Below are 27,581 nucleotides of genomic sequence, written 5' to 3'. Positions count from 1 at the left end.
TTTAGGAAAACGTAGGGTGTGCTCTAATTTTGATCTCCAGTGTATATATACAGGTGCATCTCAAAAAATCTGAATCTCATCAAGAAATGTATTTCAATAATTCAATTCAAATAGTGAAACTCATATATTTTATATAGATGCGTTACACACAGTGATACAGTCCAAGCATTTCTTTCTTTTAATTTTGAGGATTATGGCTTACAACTAGTGAAAACCTATAATTCAGTATCTCAGAAAACTAGGATTCTCTTTCGTTCATTGATGGACACAGCTCCATATCTTTTTGACCGATGGGTTTATGCTGCTCTATAAAAATAGGACACTAGGCGGGAAAAAAAAAATGACCCTGCCTATAGGGCAGTCCCAGGTGGTATACTCCCACTTCTGCTATAGGACTTCAGTTTTTTTTCTGCCTAGTCAGGAGTAAGGACCTAGTTCCTTGCGTGGATCTCAAGCATTTTTTCCTTTTTTTTTAAACAACATTTTTTCTTTTTATTATTTTCTGTTCCTGTGAGAATGACCCGACCTTAGCTCCGTGCTGAGTTGGCCACAACATAGCCCCAATGGACGGAGCTGGCGAGTAAAACGTCTCGCCAAGACGCATAGCCCTGGTCACGATCCTAGTCGTGATCTGATTCGCAGCGTACTTCTGGCCCTCAGCACCCCCATGCCAAGATGGTGGGTGGTCTGCCTGGAGTGGTACCTGCCTTGTCCCATGGTGCGGTAAGTAGTGTCCCCCCGCCCCTCCCCTCCCTAGGTTGGTCTGACCCCCGAGTGCCCTTCCCACTTTTATGCTCCCCCCTCAATCTCGGGTCCCTCTGCGAAACATCCCTCATACCTAGCCCCTCAGCTGCCATGCCTGAATTTTATGGTTTGGGTGTCGAGCGGGTGCCGTGGGGGTGGGGGGTGTAGCCGGCGGCACAAATGCTGCCTTTTTGGGGGAATGGTCCTGGTATGGGCCCTAGCGGTGGCCCCCTTGCTGTCCAAATTTACCTGGCGGTCCTTGGAGTTTCCTGGGAGCTGCATGGGCACACCATTTTATTGGTAATGGCTGCTGTGCCTATCGGCGGCCATGTTTGTGTAGTCCGGCAGCCATTTTCTTGATGTTCCCCATTTCTATCAATCAGCGGCCATGTTTTTGGAGCCTTTTGGGAGGTGATGGGCCTCTAGGGGCACTTATGTGAACTTCCTCTTCCTCTCTGATCACCGCACATCATGCAGCCTGACACTCTGCATCTGAGAAGGGGGTGGTGAGTCCCTGCGGGGGTTATTGGGCTCCATCTTGCCGATCTAGCGATTTTGGTGCACTGGGAATTGTAGTACCGCTGGTGCAGTGGTGGGTTTGTATTTTTCAGAGAAATTAAACACGTTTTTGCTGGCGGTTTGAGGTTAACCCATGGAGTCCCTGGAGCACGTAGCCACCTGGCCCCCTCTCAGAGGCTGTGGAGCCTGTGCGGTCCCAGTCCGCCTTGTCTGCTATGATGGCGGTCCTGCAGTCACTGGTGTCTAAAGTAGATTTGGTCCTCTAAAATAGGAGTAAAAAGCATCCTCCGCCTTCACCGGCATCCTCTGCCTCCTCAGATTCTGAGGTGGATTTGGCCGTGGCGCATGCGAGTCACCCTACTGGGAGTGCTCTGATAGGATGATTCCTTTTTTACTACAGTCGCGCATGAAAAGGCACTGGTGGATGCATTGATTGTATCAGTGCAGGAAACTTGAAAATTGGAGGACGCAGCTACTACTGCGTCGGCTGCGATGGTGCAGTTTGATACTCTCAGAACCTCCAAGGTGGCAAAGGTATTCCCCTTTCCCACCTATTTCGACAACATTGTTGCAAGTCAGTGGGCTTCCCCCAAACACACTGTCGGGGTCCTTAAGCACTTTACTAGAAGGTTACCTTTTTAAGAGTCCCTGCTAAAGAAAGTGACGGTACCACCCGTGGTGGACTCTAAGGTTTTCAGGTTGAATAAAGCTACCCTCCTTCCGGTGGAGGACTCTCTGTCCTTTAAGGACCCCTTTGACAAGAGAGCTGAATATCTGGTATGATACCTTTTCACCATGGCCGGTTCCATTATGCTGCCAGTGCTTGCCATAACTTTGGTTTCACAGACATAAACGGAATGGGCTAAGCTCCTGCGCCAGGATTTGGAAGGTGGACAACCTCCTCGTGACCTGGTGGACCAGGTGGGCCAGGGGTTGCAGTACATCTGTGATGCCTCTCTGGATGCTTCTCCCCTAGCCTGCAGGGTGCTTGTGACAGTGGGGACTCTTCGCCGCATGATATGGCTAAAATACTTGTCTGCAGACCAGGCTTCCAAGAAGGTATTAACGGATCTCCCTTTTGTAGGAGACCACTTGTTCAGAGCTTCCATGGGGGAGATCATTAAAGGTCTTACTGGAGGTAAGAATACTCTGCTTCCACAGACTGCCAGGAGTAAAGAGGCTAGTCACAAGCATAGCCACTTCTTCTCAACCTATAAGTGGTCCTTTTCGTCTGTCGGGATCAAAATCCACCCGTAACTCTGCAGCGGGTTCTAAGAGGCCCTGGCCTGGTAAGTCAAGAGCAGGCCCCTCTGGGACTGCAGACAAGCCCACTTCTGCCTAAAAGGGTGCCCTCCTCTGTATCTGGGGTTGGGGGACAATCTTAATTTCTTTCCAGATCTGTGGACCTCCTGATTCAAGACAAATGGGTCCACGAGTGGATTCAGTCTGGTTACAAGATTGCCTTTCGGACCTTGCCTCCGGGTTCTTTCCTTCCAATCTGTGTTTGTCCCCAGATCGCCTACGAGGTCTTCTTGTGGCGGTACAGGAGCTGCTTTCACAGGGGGTCATTGTACTGGTTCTGCAATCGCAACGCTTTCAGGGGTTTTATTCATACCTATTTACTGTTTCCAGGAAGGCAGTTAAGGTCCATCCAATTCGGAACCTCAAGGCTTAGAACCGCTTTGTATGGGTTCAGAAATTTCAAGAGTCCATTCGCACGGTAATGGCATCCCTTCATCAAGGGGATTTCCTGACCTCTTATTGATATCAAGGACGCTTACTTTCATATCCCAATATATGTTGGGCATCAGCGTTTCCTTTGCTTTCCCGTGGGCGAGAAGCACTATCAATCCATGGCATTACTCTTTGGTCTCCCCTTGGCTCCTCGGCTTTGGCATTACTAAGGCAGAAGGAGATTGCGGTGCTGGGATACCTGGACGATCTCCTTCTGCGAGCAGAGTATCCAAATGCCTTGAAAGACAATCTGGGCATTTTGGTGCGAACCTTGCAAGAGTTCGGATAGAAACTGAATTTCTAAAAATCTGTTCTGGTCCCGTCCACCAAACTGGACTATCTGGGTCTGACCCTGGATACGACATCCGCCAGGGTGTTTCTCTTTCGGAGGTGAAACTCCAGAAGTTGCAGGATGCGGTGCAGCTCCTGTTGTCCGACCAGTGATCATCCCTCAGGAATTGCATGCAAGTGCTAGGCCTGATGGTTTACACCTTCGAGGCGGGTCCGTTTGCTCAGTCCCATACCAGGTCCCATACAGAAGGAGATTTTTGCCAAATGGAACAAGAACCCACTGTCTCTAGACCATCTCAGCAGTGCCACAGGCCGATCACTGCTATGCCATATTGATGCAGTAATTTGCACAAAAAGAGCCCTGAAAAAGTATTTAATGCATACTATACTGTAAAATTCATATATACTTTTCAGTAAGCCAACATTTCTGTACTAAAAATCCTTTTTTTTTTTTTTTTGGTCTTGTGTAATATTCTGATTTTCAGAGATATTGAAAATTGGGTATTCGCTAACTGTAAGAGCCATAATCCTCAAAATTTAAAAGAAAGAAATGCTTGAAATATATCACACTGTGTGTAACGCATCTATTTAAAAGGAGTTTCACTTTTTGAATTGAATTACTGAAAAAATTTACCTTTTTAAGGATATTCAATTTTTTAGAGATGCACCTGTAGTGTGTGTGTGTGTGTGTGTGTGTGTGTGTGTGTGTGTGTGTGTGTGCATTATTATAATTTTAAGTCACTTGACAAAACTATTGACTGGTGGCTCAGTTTAACACGTTCACCTCTATTAGCGGTAGCAGCCATAATTTTTTTTTTTTTTTTTGCATTTTATAGATCTGACTTTGCAAGTGGTAATTCACTTGTTAAGCCAGTAAAGGTTCAGTCCCCATGTTCCAGACCATAATTATAGGACCGTCATTTACAGTTAACGCTAAATTGGTAATCTGTAAAAAGGGTTTTAAAGCATTACCTGTAAAAATTTTGGGCATCATAATTTGCTGACTTTTGAAGGCTGCACACAATATTCTAGTCTTGACCTCTTGGGTAACGCTTTTCTTGGCTTAAGCATGTTTTTTTTTTTTTTTTTTTTACATTTTCCAGAATGTTTGGAAATTGTGTGCATTAAAGTAATTTTAATGTGGGTGAGTGTGTATATGGATGTATGTGTATGTGTGTGTGTGTGTATGTATGTATGTATGTATGTATATGTATATTTTTGCTTTAATAAACCGTTTCACTAATATTAACCACTTGCTGACCAGCCACCACCTATATACAGTGGCAGGTCAGCAGGTTCTCGTGAATTGCCGTACCTCTACAGCAGTTTGCGGGAGTGATCCTGGGGGCACGTGCCCACTCGCCAGTGAGGAAGCCGATCAGCGGGGCCGCCGGGCACCTGCGATCGCTCCCTGTGAAGAGAGAACAGCGGTCTGCTGTTGTAAACACAGCAGACCGTTGTTCTCTCAGGAATCAATGCAGAGCTCCTGTGTTCCTCCTATTTAGAAACACAGGTCTCTGTATTGCTTTCACAAGCCCTCCCCCCCACCACAGTTAGAAAACACCCTAGGCTCACATTAAACCCTTTGATCACCCCTGTGTTAACCCCTTCCCTGCCAGTGTCATTATTACAGTAACCGTGCACATTGTTAGCACCACAGTTAGAAAACACCCTAGGCTCACATTAAACCCTTTGATCGACCCTTGGTTAACCCCTTCCCTGCCAGTGTCATTATTACAGTAACCGTGCACATTGTTGGCACTGGTTTCTGTAGTAATGTCACTGGTCCCCCCAAAAGTGTCAAAGTCAGGGGTCCGATCTGTCCGCTGCAATGTCTCAGTCCCGCACAAAATCGCTGATCGTTGCCATTTCTAGTAAACAGAAATAAATAAGAATGGCATAAAACTTTCCCCTAGTTTTGTAGACACGATAACTTTTGCGCAAACCAATCAAAATACACTTATTGGGATTTTTTTTTTACCAAATATATGTAGCAGAATACAGATTGGCCTAAAATTATAAAAAAATAGATTTTTTACATTTTTAGAATTGTCGCTCTCTTTTTCTCTTTTTTTTTTTTTTTTTTTTTATAGTGCAAAAAAAAAAAAAATAGAAAATTGCACAGGTGATCGAGTACCACCAAAAGACATCTGTCTTATTTGGGTACAGCGTCGCATGACCGCGCAATTGTCCATTTTAAAGTAATGCAGTGCCCAATTGCCTGGTCATTAAGGGGGGAAATCTTCCAGTCCAGAAGTGGTTAAGCAACATTAAAACTACCAACCTTTTATTCTATAGGTTATCTGTTTTAGAAGTTATATAATATTTTGGGGTTTTAAGTGTTTGTTTTTAATAAAAAAAAAAAAAATTTAGCATGTGTGCAAAAAAGGGGGAAAAGTCTCCAGCAGGGAAAAGGGTTAAAGGCGGCATCCTATATGTCTAAATCAAGGATTTGATCTTAAGAATTTTGTGGTTTCATCTTCTCTAATTGTACATTCTAACAGATGGCAACTCTGGGTCAAGCAAGACTGCATGAGATGGAGTCTTTACATGCTGTACGCATGTCTAATGAGAACAGAATCTTATCAAGGGAAGAACAGAGTGACTGGAAAGTGTGCATATGTCAGGGAGCACCCATTGCTCCCATGATCCAGTGTGAACTGTGCCGAGCCTGTTTCCACTCTAGCTGCATTACTGCCCCAAAGCATGGATCCCAAGTCTGGCTATGTCCACAATGTCACCGATCAAAGAAACCACCTCTGGAAAAAATTCTCCCTCTATTGGCATCTCTACAACGTTTACGTGTTCGACTACCAGAGGGAGATGCCCTCCGCTATCTTATTGAGAGGACAGTGAACTGGCAGCACCGGGCGCAACATATGTTGTCTTCTGGAGAAATAAAACTGGCACAGGAGAGGATCAGTTCAAGTCAGTTCTACAACAGATGGCAAGCCACTGCTGGACAGCTGACAGAGACTTCTAATGTAAGAGTCTGAGATACTGTTAATATGTCTTTAAAAATAATTTACAGTAAAACCTTGGATTGCGAGCATAATTCGTTCCGGAAACATGCTTGTAATCCAAAGCACTCTTATATCAAAGCAAATTTCCCTATAAGAAATAATGGAAACTCAGATGATTCGTTCCACAACCATTTATTCATAAGTCCTTTAGTTTATAGTCCATATAAGATTATAGCATTGCAATGATGTGTAGCAATATGGTTCCATTTAATGAAGGTACAACATTTAGCAACTCACATGGTTGATGAATAAAACAGGCACATCTAAGTATGTAATCTTGACCGGGAAGACCACCCTGCAGTAAAGCGATCTGAAAGCGAGGGACAGCATGCAAGGGATGACGTAGATGGCGGTGCGGAGGATGGTCTATGTGGACAGCTTTAGCCTGGATGCCTGCATCCTTAGATGTGCCTGTTCCAATCATCAACCATGTGAGTTGCTAAATGTTGTACCTTCATTAAATTTAACCATATTGCTACACTTAGAGGCGCCTCTCTTCTCTTTTATACTCAGCTGTGACTTGAGGCTACTTGTATATCAAGACATCGCTTGTATATCAAGTCAAAATTTATTTGAAAATTTTGCTTGTCTTGCAAAGCGCTCTTAAACCAAGTTACTCTCAAACCAAGGTTTTACTGTATTTCATTACCATCTACTGCATGTAGATAGATACTCAGACTGTGGTTATTTCCAGCTAGGCAATTATGTCATAGGGAAAATGTAAATATTTAATGTAAGTTACCTGTTCTTCAGGTGTCACAAAGTGTTGGGGCCACATCTTTTTCTTTGCCCCATGAGTGGGACAACCGGACAGCATACATCACCTCTCCATTTTCTCCCGGGCGTAATTGTATCCCTCTAAATGGTAAGTAGCACAAGTTTCCTACTTTATAGATTAGACTCTTGTGTAGATATTTGCATAACTAGGTTGGTCATCAAATATCATCACCAGCCCCAATACAGGGTCTGCCTGATGTAATATGGGTAGCTCATCGGTGTACATTGCCCCCAGTAATGGTACTAATGCATATGGTAGCATGCCGCATGCTGTCAACTCAGGCTTCAAAACATACACAGTTCAGTTAGGCTTTCAATATCAGGTAGGGAATTATGCTCTTTAGGTTCAGGCAGCAGTATGCTTTGTAAACATCATAGGAAACAAAAGCATCTACATAAGCGATATTAATGCTCTTGCTACAGTAGTATCAGAATGATTTTGAAAACATTTAAATATTCTATGTTGTTTAAAGGTCGGCTCCATCCAAAAATGTGAGTTGGCACAGAGGTGTCCCTTCAAAAGACAGAAAAAAATCTGTGCAAATAGTGAAAAAATTAGGAATAAACAGCTGCTGTGCACAATGTCCAGACATTCGACACAATAGTTCAGCGCTAAATTAAAAATGTAAAATACGTAGTGAACATGTATGTGGTCTTCGAAACATAATAAAACTACTAAAATATAGTCCCAGAGAAATCCAAAATAAATCAGGATAAAGGGTCCCACATGCCGTCAAAGTGAAGAAGGGCAGAATAGAGCAGGTGTCACCAAGCAAATCCCAATATTGTGCTTACCAGAGATCGTGTGACCCCATATTTAAGAGTGGTCAATCTGGTCAATATGTGCTTCCTTTACAATAGCCAAGCCAGAGCTCCAGACCGTTTGTATAGCCTCCTCTGTCTGTAGATAGGATGGCACCAAGGAAATAGGCAGGAAAAAGATGGGAGATATAGCCCGCAGTTTGCAACTCCCCCTCTGGGATAACTCCCAAGTCACCAGGCATGCAATAAAAAGAAAAAATGCACATAGTGTATTAACGTTTAAAACGAGAAGACGGGCATGTAAATGGCGAAAGGTCATTCTTCCAGGAAGCAAGATGGCCGACCATCAATCGTGCAGGCATGGTAGCGTTTGTGTGTATAAAGGGAGAGAAAAAAATTCCTGTGCTAAGTTAAATAAATGGCAGTGTATTCGATATGAATTATGTGAGCAGCTAGCACCAAAATCAACTAACAGTGATCAATAACCAAAATCTTTACAAAAAGTGCAGCGCTAAAGTAATTTGAATAATAATGTGGCAAGTGGAGAACCACAAAAAAAACATATACAATATAAGCAAAATGGTGTCCAAAATACTGAATAAAGTCCCAAAACAGAAATGCAAATGAAAATGAATCCGCATGCAAGGTGTTGAGGAGAACAATCCTTTTCAGTGACACCCAGGGAAAAGTGAAGGATGGGGACACCTCTGTGCACAAGTATCACAAGCAGCTTACCAGAACTCCTTGGCTACTCAATTTAATGAGACAGCCTCTCCCAGCAAGATGTTATACCAATGTCACCAGCGGTTGTCAAGCTCCAATGCTTCATAATCACTCCATCATATAAGCATGAGTATATAAAAAGAATAAAAGCCCATAGCGTAATTCCGTAACATATAAAATCCAATTTATTAAAAGAATACTACTCACAGTGAGAAGGTAAAAAACAGGTACATAGAACAGTGCGGCGTCCCGCAATTGTCCAAAACAGCATCAAGCAATGTAAAGCAGCCGGCTCCGTAAGGGGGCGTGTGGACTTTGCATCTGGAGTCGCCAACGTTTCGTCATCAAAAGACTTCGTCTAGCGTTTGTGTGTAGCTCTGCCCTGATGACGTCAAGTATGACGAAACGTGTAGAGGGGAACTAAGCACACGCTGCTGCTTTTTTAAATTTTTTTTTATTTTAGTAAATGGGTTGTAAACGTTATAAGATTATGTGGATTACCTCTTTTATTGCATGTCTGGAGACTTGGAGGTATCCCAGAGGGGGGGAGTTGCATACTGAGGGCTATACCTCTGGTATTTGCCTGTCTATTTCCTTGGTGCCATCCTATCTACCGACAGGGGAGGATATCCAAACGGTCTGGAGCTCAGGCTTGGCTTTTGTAAGGAAGCGCAGATTGACCACTCTTTGGGGGTCACACAATCTCTGGTAAGGTCAGTATTGCAATTTGGCTGATGACACCGGCTTTATCCTTCCCTTCATCACTTTCATAGCTTGTAGGACTCCTCCATCTTTATTTTGGAATTATTTCTCTGGGACTATATTTTAGTAGTTTCGTTATGTTTTAAAGAACTAATACATGTTCACTTCATGTTTTTTCAACTTTTAATTTAGCGCTGCACTATTTGATGTCACTTAATTGATGACATGACACCATTATGAAGTTTGTAACAACCCCTGTGATAAAGCTTGAAAAGATTAGCCGCTGGAGTCCCTGTAAGTGCCAGTTCAGACATCGCATGTAATTCACACTGCTCTACAAATCGCATGCGATGTCTGTGCGTCGCAAATTCAGCCATATAGATTGTATGGCTGAATTTGCATCGCATTCGAACCAAAGTCGCACAGGACTTTTTTTTTTTTTTTTTTTGGTCTGCACCAGAATCTGATCGCATGGGTGTTCACACCTATGAGATCCGATTCATGTCCGAATTGACAGTTTGCACTGTGATATGCAAACTGATCTGGGGGTGTCGTTAACTTTTGTATTGACAACCCCAGCTATTCGCATATGGCAGTGTGAACTGTCTGCAAGTCGAGTGCCATGCGGGAACCCGCAGTGGATTTGCAGTGTTCCTGCATTGCATATGTGTGAATCGGCAAGAAGACTGGAAGTAGTGGGCGGTCTAATTAAATTCCTGATATAAACTGATGTTTCCATTGTTTTCACCAACAACTGAAATATGTTAGATATCCAAAGTTTAATTTCGTTTTAATTCTTGGCTAAAGGAAACCTAAAGAGAAAACTGGCAACTTTTAACTGTCTGAGAATTTGCCTTGAAGTTTGTGACCAGAATGAAAGGTGAGGGTAAATCTTCCACTGGAATCATCTGTTCCTTTCTAAATTGTTTTTAAGAGGGGAATTCAGAACACTTTGGAGGTATTTCCTTCCCACTTCCTGTAGTTAGGTGGTAGCCTGGCATTCTACTTTTAACCTGTGTGTTAATTTAGCATTACAATTGATCAGTTTGTAACACAGATTAGGACCTCTGATGTCAAGCTGACAGCAGGTCTCAGCAGTTACTCTTGCAGGCTTGCACCTGTTGAGAAAGGACTCAAGGATGTGCAAGAGCTTTCCTAGGTTCTTAGCTTGTTTAAACAGCCTCTTGATAAAGGAACAGGGAAAAAAAATCTCCCCTCTTTTCAAGTAAGATTTTGTCTGAAGAAAAGCCAGGAAATCAGTAAAAACATTCTAAAATGCAAAACGGGGGTGAAGGAGAATACTTTTTAGAGATTCTGAAGCTTTTGGTGAGGTGTTTTTTTTTTTTTTTTTTTCTCTTTTTGAAGTTTCCAACCATGGCCATCTGGGTTCAGGAATGAATGTAGTATAGTATAGCTAAGACTTTAATCATCCTAAAACCCCTTTGCGCACACATATTGAAATGCATCGTTGGTTGCAATAATACAGACACTGTTTGGGTATTCTATTTTCTGATACTGCCTGGCAGAATACTTTGGTCGGCACTGCAGATTTCTCAATCCATTCTGTATAGTGTGGATGGAGGAATCGGAATCTGTTAGATTTTTTTTTTTCATTCTGTAGCGAGTGTATGGTCAGCTTAAATAGGTGGAAGGGGCAAGATCTTCTGACTCCCAATCATATCTTAATGACAGGGAAAGCAATAGTAGTAGAGGTGCCTATTGATGACATAGACGAGAGAATATTGTTCAATATAAAGGTGCATCTCAAAAAATTAGAATATCATCAAAAAGTTTTTCAGTAATTCAAAAAGTGAAACTCAAAGATTATATAGATTCATTACACACACTGATATATTTCAAGCATTTCTTGCTTTTCATTTTTGATAATGGCTTACAGCTAGTGAAAACGCACAATTCAGTATCTCAGAAAATTTGAATATTGTCCTCAATATTGTAGACTACATGATGTCATACTCTAATCAGTTAATTGACTCAAAATACTTGTAAAGGTTTCCTGAGCCTTTAAATGGTATCTCAGTCTGGTTCAGTAGGTTACACTACACAATCATGGGGAAGACTGCTGACTTGACAGCTCTCCAGAAAACTGTCATTGACACTCTCCACGAGGAGGGTAAGTCACAAAAGTTCATTGCTAAAGAAGCTGGCTGTTTCAGAGTGCTGTCTCCAAGTATATTAATGGAAAGTTGAGTAGAAGGAAAAAGTGTGGTTAAAAAAAGGTGCACAAGCAACAGGGATAACGGCAACCTTGAGAGGATTGTTAAGCAAAGGCCATTCAAGAATTTGGGGGAGATTCACAAGGAGTGGACTACGGCTGGTGTCAGTACTTCAAGAACCACCACACACAGATATTTCCAGGACATGGGCTTCAACTGTCGCATTCCTTGTGTTAAGCCATTCCTGTACCAGAGACAACATCAGAAGCGTCTTACCTTGGCTAAGGAGAAAAGAGGCTGGACTGTTGCTCAGCCGTCCAAGGTCCCCTTTTCGAAAGAAAGTAAATTTTGCATTTCATTTGGAAATCAAGGTTCCAGAGTCTGGAGGATGAGTGGAGAGGCACAGAATCCAAGTTGTATGAGATCCAGTGTGAAGTTTCCACAGTCAATGATTATTTGGGGAGCCATGTCATCCCCTGGTGTTGGTCCACTTTGTTTTTATCAAGTCCAAAGTCGGCACAGCCGTCTACCAGGAAATTCTAGAGCACTTCATGCTTTCCTCTGCTGACCAGCTTTAAGGAGATGCTGATTTCATTTTCCAGCAGGACTTGACCCCTGCCCACACTGCCAAAAGTACCAATACCTGGTTTAATGATCATGGTATTACTGTGCTTGATTGGCCAGCAAACTCGCCTGACCCATAGAGAATCTGTGGGGTAATGTCAAGAGGAAGATGAGACTGCAGACCCAACAATGCAGACAAGATGATAATCTAAATTTTTGAGATGCATATATATATATATATATATATATATAATATATATATATATATATATATATAAGATGGTTGTAGCAAGAGGAGAAGGATGATATTTCAACCATATATATTAGCATGTGTTGGCATTACACAATCCAAATGCTATTCAGAGAAAGTAGTAAACTCCTAAAGACCTTGTCTATGTGGTCAACAAGAGTGAATGGAGTAGGGTCTGGTGAGATGATGGAGGTGATCTTCATCTTATCTCACTTAAATTGGTTGCCCTTCCTATTTTGTATTTTACAATTTCTTTAAAGCCACAGAACTGATTTGTCCACCATACAGACACAGTTAACCCTTCCTCAGGCATCTGTTATTTTGAGTCACACAAAAATGGGGATGAGCATTTACACTGACATATTGCCAAATAGGGCTGCAACTAACGATTGTTTTCATAATCGATTAGTTGGCCAATTGTTTCGATTAATCGGATAAAAATCTAAAAATGTGTATTGTATAATTTAGTTAATATGTAAAGTTTAAAAAAGAAGACAATTTATTCTTGAATATCTACATGCAGTGGTAAATATGAACAGCTATATGGTTTGGGAACAAAATATCTGATCCACTCGGAGCGGGTCCCCCTGGGTTACCATTAGCAACAGTAAAACAATCTGGCATTGTCCAAGTGTTTTTACCTCAGACAAGAATCAGTCTGGATTCTTTTGGTTTTTATGTTTTATTAGGAATTTAGATGGCAGAAGGGATGAGTGGGATACTCCAACTGAACAAAACTTCGCACATTAGGCAGGGGCGACTTGAGTAAATGCTGGTTAACGATGAGTAACGCTGGGTAACACTGAAATTGAGCTAGTCACGGCTAGGCCACTGGTTTCAGTTTGTCACTAGCTGTGACGCTGAACTGAAGTAATTCTCTGAGGTAATCTGTACTCTGAAGCAACTGAACTGTACTGCTGAACAACTTCAGGGCCCTTCCCGGCACCCCCCTTCGTTCTTAATCTTCAGGGTTCACTACACGACACCCCCTTTACTGTAACACTGAGTCAGCTGGATCCTTGATCCCCTGACTTCTCTGGAGTCGTCCCCTCTCTTAGGCAGATCCCTTGGTACTCACGATTCTGTTTTTCCCAAAGTCCTCTGCCCAACAGCTCCACTGGTCAGCACACAGGATCCTCTGTAGCCCAGCTCCACTCCTGGTCCCTAGGCCGACCGCCTGGACCACCTTCCTCACTCTGCAGAACGAGAGACAGCCGTCCACCTCCTCCTAGGACTTTGCTCCCGCCAAAAGACGCCCTATCACATGCTCCCGCCCTATTTATGGCCAATCCCATAATGCATTGCCACATGCCCTCCCACTGGGACTGCCATGAAACAGGATGTGTCCCTGGCTCGGTTTCCTCCACTGTCCAACAAGCCCCCTCATTGGATACAGTGGGGACACTCCCTCAGACCCAGTGAATCACACCTGGAAATGTTACAGGCAAAACTAACCGATCAGCTCCCCTGATAGGCAGCAGGAGCAAAATAGATGCTTTTACCTAGCACCTGTCTAGGAGGGTGCTACAGATGTGTGTGTGTGTGTGTGTATGTATATATATATATATATATATATATATATATATATATATATATATATATATATTATATTAGAGGTTGAATCTCAATTTTGCTTTAAAAATGAATGAAAATAACTTTAAAAAGACCTAAAACATGTTTTTTCTAATATAATAATATGCACGACAGACTTCCTTGTCTTATATTCATTTCTTAATTTGAAAAAAAAAAAAGTTACAAGCAAGAGAAATTTTTGAATGACATTTGACCTGAAGAGTGGATATAATAATTTTAAATCTAATGAACAATACTAGTAAGCTTTTACTTTAAATGTAATTGTAGTTCCTTATTTTACCTACAGTCTTTTAGCCTTCAGCTTTTCTGGGTTCAGATGCTGATCTTCCCTGCACAGAGCCCCTAAGTAATGAATGTTGTTAAAAAAAAAAAAAAAAATTGTCCTATTTGCTCCTTGCAATGATTTTGCATGAAGCAGCCCTGATTCTACACTTGTGGGGTCCCACGCTGGCTTTTCTTGTTCCTTATGAATTAAGATAAAAAGCCTTCTGTGTGTAGCAGCCGCCCCAGCAACCCCTAATATTTACCTGAGCCCCATCTCTATCCAGCGATTTCCACGAGTCCCTCGGCTGTCCGGGACTCTCCCTTCTAAATGTCTGAGACACAGCAGCGGCGCCATTGGCTCCCGCTGCTGTCAAAGTCAGCCATTCAGGATAGAGAGGGGGTGGAGCAGAACGGCAGCTCCGTGTCTAAATGGACACCCAGAGCTGCAGCTTGGCTCGGGTGCCCGCTTAGCAAGCTGCTTGCTGTGGGGGCACCCAACAGAAGGGAGGGGCCAGGCGCACAAAAGAGGGACCCGATAAGAGGATCCAGGCTGCCCTTTGCAAAACCACTGCATAGAGGAGGTAAGTATAACATGTTTGTTATTAAAAAAAAAAAAAACATTACAGTCACTTTATATTTTATTTCTGTGGAAAGATGGGCACTGTATTACACTATATAGGGTATTGGTGGCAGCTGAAGAATAAGATACTGGCATAATGCTTGTTTGATAATATACATTTTCTGTTCTAGGTCCAATCTTAAATCTTAGGTTATTGTCTGTTTAGACGTAAGGCTTTCAAGCCAGAGGTTACAAGAATACTGCAATAATGTGGAAGAATAGCAAGTCCGTAATATTAAAATACTTTTGCCTTCTATTAGGTCTGAGTGGTGAGCTAGATGAGTTGCTGATGGAAGCTCAGCTTTTACAAGTTTCACTTCCCGAAGTACAAGAATTGTATCATGCGCTAATGACCCAACCAAGCACAACAAACCCGGAGAGCAACCTAACTCTCTCAGGAAAAGACCGGGTTCCCAATAAACATCAGGGAACAGAATGGAACGCGGCACGTTCTGAGGTAACAAGAAATTGATTTTGTCTATTGACAACATTTTTTAAATCTGTCTGTTTTCTCAAATAAAATATGGCTGGATCCTTATTACGCCAAACCCAGTGTAATACTGGCTAAAACCGTATAAATTTGTAGATGATGAACATTAACTGGTTCCCGACCGCCCACCGCAATTTTACTGGCTGGTATAGCTCTAGGTCGGTCCGTGCTGGGGGGGGTGAGTGCGTGCCGCAGGTGGCACGCTTCTGCCTTCACTAGGCAGCAGGGATGCCGATCCATGGGACCAGCACCTGCGATTGATCCCCGGAGGACGATGGTCAGCTATTGTAAACACAGCTGACTGTTCTTCTCTCTGAAATGATCACTATATAGGATGACAGGTCTCTATGATCATTTCACAAGCTCATCCCCCATACAGTTAGTAAACACTCCCCTAGGCTCACAATTAACCCTTTGATCACCCCTTCCCTGCCAATGTCATTATTACAGTAACAGTGCATATTTGTAGCTATGATTACTGTAGTAATGTCACTGGCCCCCTCAAAAGTGTCGATGTCAGGGGTCCGATCTGTCCACCGCAATGTCGCAGTCTCACTAAAAATTGCAGATCGCCACCATTACTAGTAAAAAAATAAAAATTACATACCTTTCCCCTAGTTTGTAGACGCGATAACTTTTGCGCAAACCAATCAAAATACGCTTATTGCAATTTTTTTTTTTTTTAACATAAAATATGTAGCAGAATACAAATTGGCCTAAAAGGATGAAAAAAATAGATTTTACAGTTATACAGCAGAATTCGAAAAAAGATGTTTTTTTTTTTTTTTCAGAAATGTCGCTCTTTTTGTTTATAGCGCAAAAAAATTTCTCAGGTGATTAAATACCACCAAAAGAAAGCTCTATTTGTGGGGAAAAAAAGGATATTAATTTTATTTAGGTATACCGTTACACAACTGTGCAATTGACCGTTAAAGTAAGGCAGTGTCGAATCGCAAAAAATGGCCTGGTCATTAACCTCCCTGGCGGTCTGATTATATCAGAAAGCGGTATATTGTTTTGTATGGAAATATGTTGTTTGATATTTTAGGCCTGTAATTCTTAGGAATGACACTATTGCGATGCAGGAACACTGCGAATATACTGCGTGTTCCCGCATCGCATCCGCAGAAAAGGGCAGTTCACACTGCCATATGCGATACGCTGGGGTGTAAATTCAAAGTTAACGACACCCCCAGATCAGATCGCATATCACAGTGCGATCTGACAGTTCGCACATGAATCGGATCACACTGGTGAGAACCACAATGCAATCCCATTCTGCTGCGGACCAAAAAAGGGTCCTGTGTGGGTTAACTGCGATTGCGGTGTGAATTCAGCCATACAAACTGTATGGCTGAATTTGCACTGCACAGACATCGCATGTGATTTTAGGAGCAGTGCGCTGCAAATCATATGTGATGTTTGTGATCGCATAAGTGTGAACCGGCACTAAATCTGTCCAAACAAGAATCTAGTAGATATCCCGGGGTATGATAAAGTTTGAAACACGAAATCACAAATTATAATAGTAAAAAATTTCATCAAATTCTTAATTGTTTTCGAAGTGGAGATATTGCATTATGAGGGAGAATCTGTACTCTGACATGATGTGCCAAAGGATGGAGTGGCAAGTAATGTATTGGTTGTCCAATACCACTTCTGCAGGGGTTTCCCCACCAGTCCCTGAAGTATTATTATGCCCAGAAATTTCCAAATGTCGTCTTTGGTCACTGGTTCCCACTTTCTGCATCTTGCAAACTTCTGATGCGTAGCCAATTGTTACTCTTTGTACCGGTTTGTCTCTGTAACTATTTTTTCAATAACCTCATTGGTTAGAAATAATTGTAGGTATGCCAAGGGGTTGTCTTGGTCAACGTCAACTTTCATACCAGGTGCTCCAGTAAATGAGAATTTTGGGGGAGCTGCCTGATCCATACCGCAGTCAATAGAGCACTAAGTTCTCACATCACTGAGCTCATTCGCAGAATCGTCGCTGTAGTCACTTTTAGTACCTGATGATGAATTTTCCAGGAATCGCTATCTCTCAGTTCTTCAAATAATTCAGATTCACCATTGCTGTTTTCCAGTTTGTCCAAAAGCACTTTTGAGCCAAAAGAACACTTTTTGGACGCCATGGACGTTCTCAGTTTTCCAGGCACAAAGAACTGCAAAAAGTACAGGCAGAGCACTGGAAAAGCCTCTAGGTGAAAACCTGTGGTGTAATGGCATGATAAAAAGTTGTAATCCTAACTGATTACACTGTATCATGTCATTTGTTTTATTTTTTTAATCTCCCGCTGGTTCCACCCCCCCCCCCCCCCCCCTGCGTTGCGGCACTCGCAGGGAAGGGAACCTGAAGACCAGTGACGGCATCGGCCAGGCACACAGCGGGAGGCCAGCGGGGGATTGCAGTGGAAGGTAAGTTTGATTTTGGGGTATATGGGGTAATCCAGAGTGTGGCTCGGGGTTACCGCTTTTGGCACTGTATATTAACCCCCGAGCCACATTCGGGAATACTGCTAGGGAGGTTAAGGGGGCAAATCTCTCCGGTCCAGAAGTGGTTTAGATAACCGCTGGCCTATTTAGGGGCACACGCTTTTATGAGAATAGCAATTCTTTTGTAAGTAGCTGTAATTTTGGGGGCATTGTGAGCCAATTATTTGGACCCAGTACAGTTTGTATTGTCCCTTACCATTCCATGTTGCTAGATGGCAGTGCTTTGCTCTGAACAAAGGAAGTTGACAGTTGGTATGACTACAGTAAAAGATGTTTGTCTTTTTTTTTTTTTTCTATTTTCTTTTAGGCTGTGTACTGCATAACCAAGAAAGAGCGGTCGGACAGCACAGAGAAGAGGTTAAAGAGGCGTCATGAGGGTATAGAGAGGAGGATGAAGAAGACACCAGCTCCTCGAAAAAAAAGGGTGAAAACTCTACAGTCCAGGGGCCTATGCAGTAGAGAGCAACGTCTTAATAGAGACAGTGACTCAAATAGTTCTTTTACATCTGAATCAGAGGATGAAAATGCAATTTGTCCTGCAGATCATTGCATGGAACCCGAAGGAGATGAGGTTGGTTTCAGGATGTTTTTTTTTTTTTTTTACCTGACAATCCTGCTAACATATTTTTATCCCAGTGACCCACAGTTTGTTTATTGTGCCGCTCAGGCTCGATCACTATGAGGAGTAGTCTGGAAGCTGCTGCAGGTGTGCCAGCAAGGAATGGAGCTCGTCGCAGCTCCTGTAGTCACTTAAAGAGAGGAAAGATCCCTTGTTCCGCACATTAATGGAGTCTTATGGTGGTATGAGAGAGATAGACAACCTCAGCCTGGGCTCCCGCTAGGCTACACCCCCAACTTGTTTCACTCTGCCGCTGGAGCTTAGTCATGGGAATTTAGTGCAGCTGACATGAAATGACAAGGATACTTTTTCTTGCAAGATCAACAGGCATTTTCTGTACTTGCTAAAAAAAAGTTTCTAGCCTGAAAAATGAAAATGAATGCAGTCACCACATCTAAAGTTAGGTAAACACCAATATATTACAATTTTTACTTGGGTTTAATTGCCCTTTAAAAGATAAAGAAAACCGCAAAAATCGTAAGTAATCACCATAACCTAAGCAGTCTACCACCCACTTGTTTTTATTGATTCAATTTATTTAGAAAAGACCACTTTGTCTAAACAATCAGGTTTTTCCACCAGGGCAGTTTCACTTCTATCTTTTTGAGATTGATCAAAACCATTGTTTCTTGATCGTAAGGACACAGGAATATTCTAAGACAGAGGTCTCCAAACTGTGGCCCTTTGCTAGCCTTTATCTGGCCCTTGGGGCACTATTCCTCTCACACCAACAAGGGGGCACTATTTCTTTCACTGATGCCAATGATGGGATAATATTCCTCCTCCTAATTGGGGCACTGCTCCCCCTAATGACTACCAAGTCTGAGGCCATTTTTTCTCACTCATGCTGGGCACAGGATTTTCCACCTGTATGGTGGGTTTTATGGGAAAAATCACTACCATGTTAGAAACTTCTAGCCACAGAGGCCACAAAAGGCTTACTTCAGTTTTTCTGCCTCACTGTCTCTCTGAATGTTTTGGCTCCAGAGGGTAAAAGAGAGTGCTTTCTTCAGATTTAGAAGAATCTCTGCAGGAAGAGGCCATTTCCATCGTTCTCTCCAAAACTCTGATCTACCATCTCCGTACTGGTCGATGGGGTGTGCTGTTGAAAACAGCCTCCGGATTCCGTCTGATCAAAAGTTACTAGTATGAGCTCCAGGAATGCTCCTAAGCCACTCAAGAACTTTCTGGTGCACTCTGATAAAGGAATTTTTTTACGATGACTAATCGCATCCTGAAAACATTTTTAGATCTCCGAAAAGCTTTTCTCAGCAACATCCAATAGAACAATAGAAGAAGATTTTTTTTTTTTTTTTTTTTATAATGGGCAGTTCCTTCTTTGGATTCTGCTTTTGCTTGCCTCAACAGATCCCCTACAGATCCTGCTGAGAATATCCCAATCTTTAACCACTTGCCTACAGTGCACTTTCACCCCCTTCCTGCCCAGACCGATTTTCAGCTTTCAGCACTCTCACACTTTGACTGAGAATTACTCAGTCATGCAACACTGTACCCATACAAAAATTGTGTCCTTTTTTTCACACAAATAGAGCTTTCTTTTGATGGTATTTGATCAATACTGGGTTTTTTATTTTTTGTGCTATAAATAAAAAAAGACTGAAAATATCGTGAAAAAACGCATTTTTCTTTTTTTCTGTCATAAAATTTTGCAAATTAGTCATTTTTCTTCACAAATTTTGGCCAAAATTTATACTGCTACTTATCTTTGGTAAAAATAACCCAAATAAGTGTATATTATTTGGTCTTTGTGAAAGTTATAGAGTCCACAAGCTATGGTGCGAATCATTGAAAATTGATCACACTTGATCACACCTGATGTACTGAAGGCCTATCTCATTTCTTGAGACACTAAAAAGTCAGGAAAGTACAAATACCCCCCAAATGACCCCTTTTTGGAAAGTAGACATTCCAAGGTATTTAATAAGGGGCATGGTGAGTTTTTTGAAGTTGTCATTTTTTCCCACAACTCTTTGCAAAATGAAGATTTTTTTTTTTTTTTTTTTTACAAATTGCCATATTAACAGGTTATTTCTCTCACACAGCACATGTATACTTGCAACTACACCCCAAAACACATTCTACTACTCCTCCTGAGTATGGCGATACCACATGTGTGAGACTTTTTCACAGCCTGGCCACATACAGAGGCCTAACATTCAAGTAGAACCCCCGTCCGGCATTCTAGGAGCACAAATTACACATATAATTTCCTGACAACCTATCGCACTTTTGAAGGCCCTGGAGCACCAGGACAATGGAAACCCCCATAAAATGACCCCATTTTGGAAAGCAAACAGCCCAACGTATAATTTTTGAGGCATAATGAGTCTTTTGAATATGTCATTTTTTTCCACAAGTTTTTGGAAAATGTGGAAAGAAAATGAAAACACATTTTTTTTTACACAAAGCTGTCCATTTATGCAATATTTCTAACACATAGCATGTACATAGCAAAAATTGCACCCCAAAATACATTCTGCTATTCCTCCTGAGTATGGCGATACCACATGTGTAACACTTTTTCACAGCCTGGCCACACACATAGGCCTAACATCCAAGTAGCGCTTTACACAAAGTTGTCCATTTATCCACTTTAAGACTGGGCCTATTTTTGACACTTGGTGTTTACAAGCTAAAATCATTTTTTTTGCTAGAAAATTACTTGGAACCCCCAAACATTATATATTTTTTTTTTAGCAGAGACCCTAGAGAATAAAATGGAGATCGTTGCAATATTTTTTATCACACCATATTTGCGCAGCAGTCTTCCAGATGCGATTTTTTTTAAAAAAATTCACTTTTTTGAATTAAAAAATAAGAAAACAGTAAATTTAGCACAATTTTTTTCCATAATGTGAAAGATAATGTTACGCCGAGTAATTAGATACCCAACATGTCATGCTTCAAAATTGCGCATGCTCACAGAATGGCGCCAAACATTGGTACTTAAAAATCCCCATAGGCAACATTTTAAAAATATCTGCAGGTTACTAGCTTAGAGTTACAGAGAAGGTCTAGGGCTCAAATTATTGCTCTCGCTCTAACGATCGCGGCGATACCTCACATGTATGGTTTGAACACCGTTTACATATGTGGGCGGGACTTGCGTATGCGTTTGCTTCTGCGCACGAGCTAACGGGGACAGGGCGCTTTAAATTTTTTTTTTTTTTTTTTTCCTATTTATTTTATTTATTATTTTTTTATTTTTACACAGTTTAAAAAAAAAAAAATGTTTTGATCATTTTTATTCCTATTGCAAGGAATGTAAACATCCCTTGTAATAGAAATAGGCATGACAGGTCCTCTTTATTGTGAGATCTGGGGTCAAAAAGACCTCACACCTCACAACTACACTAAAAAAGAAAAGAAAAAAAAAAAATTGTTGAAAGAGGAAAAAAAAAAAAGCAAAAAAAAAAGCGGCCCTTTAAACCGGTTGCTAGGCAACGTCTTTTGACGTAGCTCCGGTCCTCCAAGACCATAGAGTTGAGTGAGGGCCATCTTGCCCTCACTCGACTTCCTGTCTCTGAGGATCCGGGACCGGATAGTTTTCCCCGCTGCCGGCGGGTCCGGTAAGCTGGGAAAACGTCTGGGACGCGGCAGGAGGGGGGGGGGGCACCTCTTCCCCTGCACCGTAAGGGTAATTCCGCGGCGAATCCGCCATTGGGACCACCCTTATCTGAAAGCCGACCGCCCGCCGTTTCAAAAAATACCGGGGTTATGGGGGCTATCTGCTGCCATAACCCCAGTATTTAGCTTTTAATGGCCGACGCATATAGTCGTTAGGCGGTCAGTAAGTGATTGCATGCATATGGCAAACAGGTGACGATGACTGACGGGGTGACAGGTGACGATGACTGATGGGGTGACGGGGTGACAATGACTGATGGGCTGACAGGTGACAATGACTGATGGGGTGACAGGTGACGATGACTGATGGGGTGACAGGTGACGATGACTGATGGGGTGACAGGTGATGATGACTGATGAGGTGACAGGTGACGATGATTGATGAGGTGACAAGTGACGATGATTGATGGGGTGACAGATGACAATCACTGACGGGGTGACAGGTGACGATGATTGATGGGGTGACAAGTGACGATCACTGATGGGGTGTCAAGTGACGATGATTGATAGGGTGACAGATGACGATGACTGATGGGGTGACAGGTGACGATGACTGATGGGGTGACAGGTGACAATGACTGATGAGGGTGACAGGTGACGGTGATTGATGGGGTGACAGGTGACAGGCGATGGTCACTGATGGGTGACAGGTGACGGGCAATGGTGCACGGCGGTACTGATGGCAGTCTCTGGTGACCGGTGAACTTTAGGCTACGTTCACATGTGAGCGTAGCGATCGCGGGCAGAATCACTGCGATTCCGCCCGTGATCCAGAAATCATTGCAAATTGCGGGGCGCCTGTGCGTTGCCCGTGATTTGCAATAGCACCCCAAACGCTGTGCGATGTTGCTGCGATTTCCGCCTGCCGAATCGCGGTAACATCACGCAAACAACGCATGACGCCCCAAAGAAGCTCTTGTACCTTTTTTGGGCGTCATGCGTTGTTTGCGCGATGTTACCGCGATTCGGCAGGCGGAAATGGCGGCAACATTGCACAGCGTTTGGGGTGCTATTGCAAATCACGGGCAACGCACAGGCGTCCCGCAATTTGCAATGATTTCTGGATTGCGGGCAGAATCGCGGTGATTCTGCCCGCGATCGCTGCGCTCACATGTGAACGTTATGGGTGTCAATTTCTGGGCACTGATGAGGTGACTGTTGGGTGACAGGTGTCATTGGGGGGGGCTGAGGACTGTGTGGGGGGACCTTTATTTGTGTGATTTTACATTTGACAGGTACACAGAGCAGTAACTCACTATTTCTAGCTCTTCTCCCCTCACACTGGAAACTGTATGAGGAGAGAAGAGCTAGTAACACTGAGTTACTGCTCTTTGTTTACATTTTATGATCGGCTGTGAATGGATTCACAGCCGATCACATAGTAAACAGTCACTGTCAGTGACTGTTTACTACTGCCGGTGACAGCTGTGTTCCTACGGAACACAGTGCCACCGACATGACCGCGCTGCGCGCTCCCGATCGCGCATGCGCGGTCATCTCCCGGCCGCCTCCATTGTGATCGGCTGTGTCATTGGAACACAGCCGATCACGTGGGAAACAGCCACGCCCAGTGGCTGTTTCCCCCCTGCCGGTGACGGGGGGTGTCCCGGGGACACCCCGACACCGGCAGTGCACGGCGGCGCGCCCGCGATCGCGCGCCTGCCGTGCATTTCCTGGGTCACGTCATATGACGTCCGCCCAGGATAATAGCCGCACCGTCCCGCCGTCATATGACGGCGGGCGGGCGGTAAGTGGTTAAGGAATTTGGCTTAAATACTGATCTGCTCAACCAGCCTGTATACAGCACTTAGAGTAGTGCTACGTAAACTGTAGGTGCCATATAAATCCTGTATAATAATATATCTTTTACAGGTTTATGTCTCTTTTTGGTGAACATCTAGACTTTTATTAAGTCACCAGTGGTGGAAAGAGCACTCTTTTGCCCTAGGGAAAAAAAAAAAAAATTAAGGCTCCTGCGGACAAATCTTCCTGTCTGGGTTTAGAAACCATTCCTTTCATCCTTTTGTATGGAATAAGGCAGGTCAATCATTGCATCCTGCAACAGGTGGATCTGCTTTCATCAGTGGACATGGATGAAGTTATCAGTCCAGAGCTGAGGCAGTTTTTCTGTACTTGTCTCTACCAATCACTGTTTTGAGCTCCAGCAGGCCTATGCTAGGCTGAGATTTCTTCCGTTTTAAGTACTGAGGCTACGTAGGCTTCACAGGTTCAAGATGGAGGCCATTCAGGTGATTCTCATTGTTCTGCACTTGCCCACACACACACATGGTATGCTGATCTCATATAGTAGGATTTCTTTAGGGGAAACAGGAATTCAGAAATTCTTAAACATTTGTAACTTTCAAAAGTAGTTTAACTGAACAGTGGCCAATAACCACTGAGATATCCAAGAGATTTAGAAATTGTACCACAAAAGAGTATATGAAGGAATCCATGCCTGCACAGGGCCGAGATAAAGACTTCTGAAGGTCTCTTCTTGGGCTCCTCCAGGTTGTCAGGGTTTGTATTTACCATCCTGCTTCTTTGTTGCTGACTTTAATGGCTTGGCTATTGATGTCCAGGTTTTTAAAGACTGAAGCATATATGAATCTGTAATTAGCTAGGAAGGCATATTTCAAATGGGGCGAGTCATGGGCCTTCAACCTTTTAGGAGTTTTCCCTTGGGACAGATCCTTTCCTTCCTGCAGCTAATCTTTGACCAGCTTTTGGATTTGGGTACTTTTAAGGGCCAGATTTCGGCTCTCACTGTTCCTTTTGAGACAGTTGATCTTTAACTCACAGTTTTGAGACTTTTGTATAGGGAGTTTCCAATGTAGCTCTGTTTCATTCTATGACTACGTGGGATCTGAATGTGGTTCTCCAATAGGTTGAAAAAAGACACAAATCCTCTCTGCAATTCGTCTGATGCCAACTTCAGGCACAAGGTCCTTCTGGTGGCTCCCCAATTTTGTCGCTTTGCTTTGGACCTGTTAATTTTCAGTTTGCTGTGCTGCCCATCTATATGTTGGAATGCTTTTGGAATGACTGAAGTTTAAGGCCTTGTTCACACCAGGAGGTGTGTCCAAGCACACATGCTTTTCAGTGGACAGCCCTATGCGCAAGAAACAGGCAGAAAAGTTGCAGACATGCTTTTTGAAAGTGCGCTGCACCAAAACACATAGTACTTCAATACTATACGCTTTGGCAGGCATGAAAGTGCACACATCTGCGAAAGGGCATGCCATTTGTGTGGGAAAACACACAAATTTGGATGTGTTCCCACACCGCACCTGGTGTGAAGGAGCCCTTAAGACTTCCTGTGTCCCTAGGTAAAAAGCCAAGGATTTTTTGGGGTCTATTGAAGGGACATCAGTTCCCATCCCCTCTCTTTTTATGATCATTTTCTTTGTACTACTTTGCTTTAATGAGGCATTTGCGTTATGTGCAATGTTTATCATTGCACCACCCCCTCCTCTTTGTTTTTTTTTAAATAGAAATACTGTTTGCTTTACAGGACATTTTACTATACATGGTACCTGTATGATCATGCACGATAGCATTTGCTGTAAGGCTTTGATGACATGATTGCAAGAGAAAAAACTTTTTTTTTTTTTTATTATCTGACAACAATTTTTTTTTTTCTGCAGGTTGATTGGGTGCAATGTGATGGAAGCTGTAATCGCTGGTTTCATCAAGTCTGTGTTGGTCTTTCTGCTGAAGCTGCTGAGAAGGAGGATTACGTGTGTGCTCACTGCATTGATGCAATTGCCATTGCGCACAAATGAAGTTCTCCACTCAGATTTGACTGTACTGCTCCCAGGACTTCAGGATTTTTTCCTCTAGGCACACGCCCGGTTTTCTTTTCAATTCCGGCCCCTGATGGTGCTTTCCGGACCCTGAAAACCAATTTCTCACTCCTTCAAGACAATTGGGATCTAATGAAAATACAAATTGTTTTGTATATTTTACTTAACTTTTCAACTGTTACACGTTACAGATGTGCTGGTTCTCCAGCAAAATGAATTGTTCTAGATTGTTTTGCGGTTTAAAGATGAGCTTTCATCCCTTTCATACCTCACTGTATGGATTCATGGTCAGTGCAGTACATTAGAAGGAGTGTGAATGAAATGTTAACTTGTGGTAAGGTACCAAGATTTTGAGGTTTCAGTTCCATTAAACAGCACCTAGTTTCTGTTTGTCTTTTAATGTAGGACATGTTTCCTGAGCAATAACTTTATTTTTTTCTCCCTATCATTAATTCCAATATCTGAATTGAGATACTGAACCAGTTGCTCTGATTTAAGTGGCCACTGTAAAGACGTGGGCCTTTGTACAGAATGGTGGATTAGTAGGTGCTTAGGGCAGCCAGCGTGTTAGACATAGCAAACTGAGCTCTGAAAGTTTCCTTAAAATCCTGTTAATTATTATTATTTCTTGTTTGTTTTGGCTTTTCTTGTAGCTTGTATCAAATTTTGCAGTTTATATTGTGGAATAAAAATCCTTGGTTACAACAAAATGTTTTTGCATATTTAAGAGCTATAGCTGATTATTTAATGTGCTAGAATGATAAAAATGTTACTTGGACTGTAAATCCTTTTACTGGTAATTAGAACCAATTGATAACACCGTAACACAAGGCACAGATCAGTGCCATTGCTGACCCCCACTTTTTTTTTTTTTTTTTGACCACCCTTATTTTAAAAGTTCTGGTTGACTGGCTGTTGACCATTACTTGGAACAAGTCTGAACTCCCATCCTGCATGCTTGATCCATGCTTATGATTTACTGGTCCTTGCGGTAGAAATCTATGCCCTCCTAACACTCACCAAGTTGAGAGAAGGTGGGCGGGGGGGGGGGGGGGGGGGACGGAAAAAAAAATCAGAGCCATTTTGAGAAATTGAACCAACAATAGTGTGAATAACCACTGTAAACTTTGCAATTTTTTAAATAGCGTCACATGTTTTAATGTATGTAATGTCACATTTGAACAGTAAATATAATGTCATCCTTATATGAAACAACTAATGTTTGTATCTATTATATTTATTCCAATGCATTGTCTAACAATATATTAGAATAATTACAGTAACATCCGATGCCTTAGTAAAGCTGGCCATGCTGAACGCATTGGCAATAAAATCGGGTGCAGTAGACTTGATATAGAAGTGTTTTAGTTGGTCAAAAAGGAGTATTGGCCATTCTTGGCCCCAATGCATGTCTTAAAAGGGAGGAAGGATAAAACTCGCACACCAGAAAGATGAAACGGCCCCACAAGAAGGGGAAAGGAAATAAAGAAAATAACATATAATAAAAGAAAAATCCACGCCAAGGATGTATATAGCTGGCTGCTGCCTACCTCCTTATATACATACTCCCGTTAGGGATATATAAAAGAAATAGTATTGAGGAGGAGGTGAGTGACGCTGCCTGGTGATCCAAAAAACTGAGTGATTGGTAATAAACGGTAAAGACACAATTAATGGCAAAAAAATTCTAAATGAAGGTGTCCTTATGCAATAAATGTATAGTAGCAACCATATAAATAATATCATTAAGATACAAGGTGCTGTTTATTACTTTATATGTAAA

General features: G+C 42.5%; 1 protein-coding gene across 1 annotated transcript in view; it reads left to right on the top strand.

Annotated features, from left to right (window-relative positions):
* KDM5B (lysine demethylase 5B) overlaps nucleotides 1-26,520 on the top strand; it is a 99,806-nt gene extending 73,286 nt beyond the window's left edge. Inside the window, exons 24-28 of the mRNA XM_082244501.1 lie at nucleotides 5,793-6,272; nucleotides 7,065-7,176; nucleotides 15,000-15,196; nucleotides 18,033-18,296; nucleotides 25,640-26,520. Of these exons, the coding sequence (XP_082100627.1) occupies nucleotides 5,793-6,272; nucleotides 7,065-7,176; nucleotides 15,000-15,196; nucleotides 18,033-18,296; nucleotides 25,640-25,777 (1,191 nt within the window). The 3' untranslated portion in view covers nucleotides 25,778-26,520. The remainder of the gene's footprint in view (nucleotides 1-5,792; nucleotides 6,273-7,064; nucleotides 7,177-14,999; nucleotides 15,197-18,032; nucleotides 18,297-25,639) is intronic.
* The last annotated feature ends 1,061 nt before the right edge of the window (nucleotides 26,521-27,581 follow it).

This window comes from Pelophylax lessonae, assembly GCF_965119305.1.
Source record: "Pelophylax lessonae genome assembly, chromosome: 2".
NCBI classification, from domain to species: domain Eukaryota; kingdom Metazoa; phylum Chordata; class Amphibia; order Anura; family Ranidae; genus Pelophylax; species Pelophylax lessonae.
Note: the sequence above shows the minus strand (reverse complement) of the source record. Positions and strands in the feature narration are given on the sequence as shown.